Source organism: Branchiostoma belcheri, unplaced genomic scaffold, assembly GCF_001625305.1.
Source record: "Branchiostoma belcheri isolate BF01 breed outbred unplaced genomic scaffold, Haploidv18h27 scaffold1, whole genome shotgun sequence".
NCBI lineage: Eukaryota > Metazoa > Chordata > Leptocardii > Amphioxiformes > Branchiostomatidae > Branchiostoma > Branchiostoma belcheri.
The window spans coordinates 1,548,116-1,555,232 of NW_017802379.1; the positions used below are offsets into that span (position 1 = coordinate 1,548,116).

The window sequence follows — 7,117 nt, forward strand, 5'->3', positions numbered from 1 at the left end:
ATGACCTGCAGTTCGACTGATTCAGCGCGTTCGTGGTTAACCACGTGACTCGTCCTCGGCTCTGGTCGGAAGAAGTCGGAAGTGTTCGCGAGCGCTCGGAAATTTCAAAAATGGCCGACACCACTGCCGGTGGCGGGAGGCACGTAGTTTTTCACGGCGTTCGTACGGCAAAGCGGCATCGAATTTTTGCTCCATGACTATCGGTATGGGATAGGATAGGGTTGATTCAACATACTGCGTGAAAATGTGACAAAAAGACAGACTTTTGAAATTTAATGCTCCCAGCCTACTATCGGCCAGATATCGCTTAGGGCACCTTTAAGTGACAGATACACACTAGATTTTCATGGATGAGAAATTATAACTGGTCTGAAACATCGTGAATACCACAAGTCAGGACTATCATGGAGAATTGCATGGTAACTCAATTCTCGAACACAGGCCATAAACATAGTTTGTTAATCAGCCCAAACAGTGAGTAATTTTGTAGAAGATTTATGGTGATATCTACTGATGATTATTACAATCTTTATGTGACTACTTGATTGGTCCATGGAGAGACGTATATATTGAGTTTGTGGCGATGATTTGGGCTGATAGCAACCAGCCTGCCAGGTGTGCAGTGAACCGTTTTGTCATGGTTAATTCATTAAGTTTCATCCTCAAAATAACAAAAGAAAGCCATTCCTTGAATTACACTCATAGCACACTGAAAGCATGGTCGTGGTTTTCAAAAACATTTTCAAAACCTCTCTCCCAACAGATACATGTATATGTACATGTACATGTACCTGACATTGTACGAACATGTCAATTCCAACTCAAATATACACAAGTTCAAGACAACTAAATTATTATTTGTCTATATGTACATGAATCTCAGCTCAACAAGGCAACCAGAGGTGGCAGTCTTCATCCCCCTTATCAATACTGCATTGCACATCTTCCAATAAAAGAATATCACACTGAAGAGGTATGGCCATGTTTCATTTTGTATATTAAGAATCCGAGAAACACACAATGACACACACACATACAAACACACATACATACACAATACATTACATAACTTAGACAAGAACAATACCAAATGATATCCAGTTACAAATGATTAACATAAACGGTACAAACCTGGAATGGCTCGCTGACACCAATGATGCAGTCGAAGTGAGTGCTCCAGTAGCAGAGCAGGTAACAGCCTGGCTCGTCAGGCATGTAAGGAGGCTCAAACAACACCATGCAGCCTCTCTTGCCCTTCCCAAAGCCTGCAGACTCCCCCCACACGTAAGTGTGATAGTCCTTGGGGTGGCTGAAACCCACCTGAGGGAAGTCGAAGGGGGCAGCATCAATAGCAAAGCTTCATTGTTTGTTAAAAAAAGGTTTAATTTAGCCGTTTATGCTTCAAACGGTTCTTCTGATCATGACTTAATTGTGTGTTCTTTTCCATTATGTGTTAGAGACTTCGGCTAACTGACTGTGAATGTAAGACCTAGGCTAGGCTTGGGGTTACATTCACAGTGTTAGCCCAAGTCTCTACGGCTAGGCTTAGGCATTCAAGGCAAGTGACACAAAAAGATGAGATTTCTTGGCAGCAGAAAGGTGTAATAAAAGATCTCTGCTGCAATGAATGTAGAACACTGGTTCAGAAGCTCAGACTGAAGCGCTAACTTTTAAGCAATCAGCAGAAATCTTGAGTCTTTTGTAATCCAGGATTCAGAAGCTCAGACAGAATCTATTAAGAACCTTCATTTTCTTCCCACAACGCATGAATGAAGATGACAGGAGATGCCTTACCTTGTACAGCCCTATCCAGTCCCAGCCACTAGTAGGGATGTCCATCACTACAGAGTAGGAGGCCACGCCCTTGTAACCACACATCCAGTTCCTGACTGGTTCAAACCGCACCAGGGGCTGGTTTTTGTTCAGGTCCACCTGAGAAATGGCAAAATCAGTATTATTTGTTGTTTGATTCACAGGTAAACCACATCTCCCACCAGTTTTGTACAGTAAGTACAAGCTGTGGTAGACCTGGTGAGGAACCACTCACACTGGAAAGGACCCCTAAACCTTTCGGTAAAGTGTGATGGGATCTTAAACATACTTGAGGTGTACATGTGGCTCTCCTAAAACATGGGACCTCCAGTTTTACGTCCCATCCAGTAGGATATCCCCAACTGAAGCTAGGTACTCATCTACTGTTGCATTTGAGTAATGTGAGTTTGGAGGAATCAATTTCTTTCATCCTAGCAGTAAATAGTGGGATTAGGTAGCAGATTCTAAAGGACTTCTAAAACTTTGGCAGGTAAATATCATTCTCTAAATTGGTTGTGTGCCAAGAACTTTGTTAACCTTTGAATTACCAACCTGATGAAAGTATGATTGGCTATTCTGAAGTCTAGACATCCAGGTAATGAGATACACAAGAAAACTGTTACAGTAACTCAAGGAACAGTTACTGGATAGATTCCATAATCTATCAGAACGGAGACATCTTATGAGTTGGGCATATCATGGGCTTGTATAATACCTGTACAATGTCATACATACTGTAGCTGCAGTATATGATCTTAAAGCATAAATGATCTCAATGAAATCCTGATCTTTTATCTTTTATCATTAAGATCTTGATTATATTGATTATTTCAAAATCTATCCCATTACTTGGGTAACAATTTTCTTGTGTATTGGCCATTTTCTCTGTATCCAGATTTTTGGTTCAAGGCCAGGTCAAAGGTGCATGCATCATTGATAAGGATGGATGTGTGAGTCCAGTTTGACCTTACAGATTAGAAACACAACACTGGCTTATGTTTCCCAACGGATCTTCCAGTTTAAATCACCATCTAGGGTCGAGGCTGGGTCATCGGTTTCACCCAGTCATCGCAAATAAAGCTTCTGAATGCAGCGTCGTAATGCTGTTTCATTCTCAGCTGCAGATAGAAAACCAGAATTTCTCAGGGTATAGATGAGTGTTGTCATGTAATATTTCCTGATGATAAGGAGATGGCCACAATCAGAGATGTTTACAGTCTGCCAGGGCTATAAAATGGAGACTTCATTCTTATAAAGGGCAAGGAAAGATGAGATTACAGTTACCGTAGCATTTTACAGACAGTTAAAAGGTTGAAGTCTCACAGGGGCTGTAGAGGCAGTGAATTTTACTTCACTGTGTGTAGGGTCTGGCTTCAAGTTGGTAGAAGCAGGGGCCCTCCCTCTATCTTTCTGCAGTTAACCCCAGACTCAGCTAACCCAAACTAATCACATTGTACTCATTTTCACCTACATCAAGTGATGAATTTCTTGGAATGTGCTTTTCTCAAGTGCATAATTATTGATATCAGGTATACCTATGGGATTCGAACCCAGGACATTTAGGTCCAGAGTGCTGAAGCCCAAATACATTGTATACATGTATATAATACTTTACATGTATATAGGTCATAAATGCCATTTTGATAAGCCATTACAGATGCCTTAATGTCTATCAAAACAAGAACAGGTGATAGATTGGGCTAAAAACACAATGTTTTTATTTGTTTATTTGTTTGTTTGTTTATTTGAATTTTTCACAAAGTGAAAGGGAGGGCAAAACAGGTGCGAAGCACCTTTGCTAGTTGCCCTCCCACATACAAAAACAACAAGAATGTACATTACACAGTCAACAATCTATAATATAATACAAGTAGGGCACAAAATATCATATATTAAACATAATCAAGGTAACAACAATGAATGGAAGAGATAACCATATTGGAACAATATCTAGTGAGGTCTTGAGGCAAGTTTTTGTTTCTTACGACAGGTATATTGCTGTGTCTTGATATATTTATCATTTTCCATGCAGGCAATGACTTTTACCAAAATAAAGTGCCCAGTGGTACATGTAGATCTGTAAATTTCATCTGCCGGGACTCCTGATGGAAAATGCCTCTCAACGTGGCTAACAGCCAATACAAATGAGCGCCAGTATTGCATGGTCTGCCGGAATGCCTCACAAAATGAAGCATTCAACTCGGCACGTTCCATGATAGCCCCTCCGCTGCCTGTTAGAGTTACACTGTATTTCTTTTATTAACCTTGTCAAGATGATGTGCAGTGATTTTAGCAATCCTCCCGCCTGGGTTCCCGGAATTGCCACTTTGAGAGTTTTGAATAAGTGGGGATGTTGTGATGGATGCGATGACTAGACACATCTTACGTTATGTTTCTCTTCTGTAATCGCACTGGGAATGCAACAAATGCTAGTGGATCTGCTGATGCCTTCAATGGTTACATCTATAACCCTGCTGTGATAAAAGTGTTGGAAATATAGCAGTCAGAAATCTTTACGGTACATATTTGCAAGGGCAGTACTTTGCAGTCAACTGGCACCAGATTCTGATCTATTTCAAAAAATTCTACAATATTACATTGTGTATATACCCATCTGTGTCCATAATATCACCAGGGTCCATAATATCGCCACCTTGAGAAATAGTGTGCTTCAAGATATTTTTACTGCAACATACTTTTGGTATGCACTCCTTCACACATCAAATGTACATACCTAGGGTATGTTGCAGTAAAAATATCTTTAAGCACACTATTTCTCAAGGTGGCGATATTATGGATCCTGGTGATATTATGGACACAGATGTTATATATTAAGCCCTTTTACTTTTAGTTTGTGTGACTTGATTCAATGAAAACTGTACCCACAACACAAGGGAGATTTAAGTGTCATAATTCAGGGGCTGCATACCAACAGAATTATAATCACTGTCAGTGAATTCCAAGTAAATTCTTAACAATGCCTCCATAACATCACCGTGTATTTCCTTTAGAACTTTAAGTTTGTGATGGTCTTGATATAATCAAAGAGGTTCCTACAATACGACCATATTTGTTTTTAGGACCCCTCCCCAAATTGTTAACAAAATTCATTTTTCTATCTTTAGGCCACACCAATTTAATTTGTTGGTTCTCGGATTTTTTCAGAAAAAATATGAAGCGACAGGGCGAAAAGAAATAAAAATAAAAACAGGTCTAGGCATACTATTATAGGCTTAAATGCTACGAAATGAGCCATGAAGTCAACACAAAAGGCTGGGTTAAAATTTAAACATTGAATTTTGAACTCTTAATCAAACCACTGCAATGATAGGTGGGAAAACTGTAACAACTAGGAAGAAAAGGACTTTCCTCAATTGTTGGGGGCAAAACATAGAGCAACTTTTCAGTTGATTCAGATCCAGAATCATTTTTCTTTTTTGCAAATCAGAAAAAAACGAAGAGGCGAATCCGAGAACCAACAAATTAAATTGGTGTGGCCTTAGACATAACAAGGCTTACATGAATTACGACACTTTATTCCTGTATCCATAGTCATAAACCCTGCAGTTTTAATTTGGCAAGTTGTACATTTTCCATTAATTCATGTGTCAACCTCATTCTACATAACATTTAATCAAATGCAGGTATTATTAATTTGTTATTAAAGATATACATTCTCTTAATGTATATACGGGATGATCATGAAACTACTCAAAGTTTTAAGTCACACAAATACACTATGATAAGTCAGGTCATGCAAATATAATACAATCAAGTCATCATTTACTAGAAGTAATATCATTGTTGTAGTATTCCAGTAATTTCTCAATATCTAAGGGGAGTTTGTATTCCTTTAGTATAATTAGGACAATAAAGTATAAACACGTGTATCTAACATGCATTGATGAAAAAAATCAAACTCTAAGTCAAACAGAAATAACAACATAAGTCATATCAATTATCCCCCAGCAGCTGTGTTATTGTTGTTGTGTTTCAGTCGCTTCTGTATCTATGGGGACTCCATCTTTGTTCTAATGGAAATATCGTGTAAGTCTGCCTCCACAATCCATCAACCGTAACAACTTTTCTCCCAATCTTCCCATCCCGCTTCCTAAAAGATTTCTCCATCAATCAAAAATTCCACGGCTGTGCGGGCCCTCCCCCAGGAGCTGACAGTCAGCGTAATAACTCAAAAGTTGGACGAGACGTCTTCTCTGCTCAATAAAGAGTTTTTATATCCTCCGCCGGCATACAAATTAATGTGGGTGAGCAACGTTCAGTCGGGTATGACTCGGGAGTGCTGAAGCCATTTTTCTGTGGCAACACCAATACCTACTTTTCTATGAAGGGCTGTGAGTTTGGGAATGTCTGCGTATCTGTATCTGCCTGTATTGCTTAGCTACGGCATATAACCATGGCTTCAAAAAGCCTTATAGCATTTCCCTATTTATCAGAACAGAAGTGAAATAATTAGATGTCTAACCTGATTTTTTTGCTTAGGTTGTTGCGGCTATAGATCGTGGCCCCTTACAACTTACATGCATCTAGTAAAAACTTCTACAAAGTATGACTTTTATGTGTCTTTTATGTTTCTTATAAACCTACAATGACAGCAACTCCATTTTATTGTCAAAGTTGTAGGGCTAATTATTATAGCGTGCAGGTCAACATCAAAATGCTGGTACGTTGAGAATGGAATTAGTCTATAAATTTGCAACTGTGTAATAATAATATTGTAACGATCCAATCCCAGGGTTTATGGAATGAGCAGAAGAGACGAGTGGAGTACTGTAGATCTGTATGTATTCTTCAGAACATGTCGGTAACTCTAACTCAACTGGATATAACTGGTTCCTAGTGGACTTGCCTACTCGCCACCGGGGGTGGCAGGTTATACCATTCCCATAGGGGGGAACTCTATGGTTCAGCATATTAGATCCTTACACTCTTCCCCCCTACAACAAGTAAAACTTCTCCTGAAGTTTACAGATATAACAATGTATATATAATTGTATATAACAATGTATATAAATATACAATGTATAAGTATAATAGTAGTCCAACATAACAAAATGCAACGGGGAACAGTCCGTATCCGTAACAGTACGAATAAAACTACTGAATAAAACTTAACTTGTATTAAAGCTGTCATCACAATAACAAGTAACTTACATGTATCTGAAGTTTGACTTACACTAAAGTTTACCAATATCATGTAAACATATCAGAGCATAAACATAATTAAAAAAAAATAGTTCTATATAGTGTAACGTTACATTTGACAGATCTAGATAAAAGGTATAAC

General features: G+C 38.7%; 1 protein-coding gene across 1 annotated transcript in view; it reads right to left on the reverse strand.

Annotated features, from left to right (window-relative positions):
- LOC109463380 (inositol polyphosphate 5-phosphatase K-like) overlaps positions 1–7,117 on the reverse strand; it is a 29,250-nt gene that overhangs the window by 8,921 nt on the left and 13,212 nt on the right. The window contains exons 10-11 of the mRNA XM_019760166.1: positions 1,795–1,932; positions 1,132–1,320 (exon numbers count right to left, since the gene is read on the reverse strand). Of these exons, the coding sequence (XP_019615725.1) occupies positions 1,132–1,320; positions 1,795–1,932 (327 nt within the window). The remainder of the gene's footprint in view (positions 1–1,131; positions 1,321–1,794; positions 1,933–7,117) is intronic.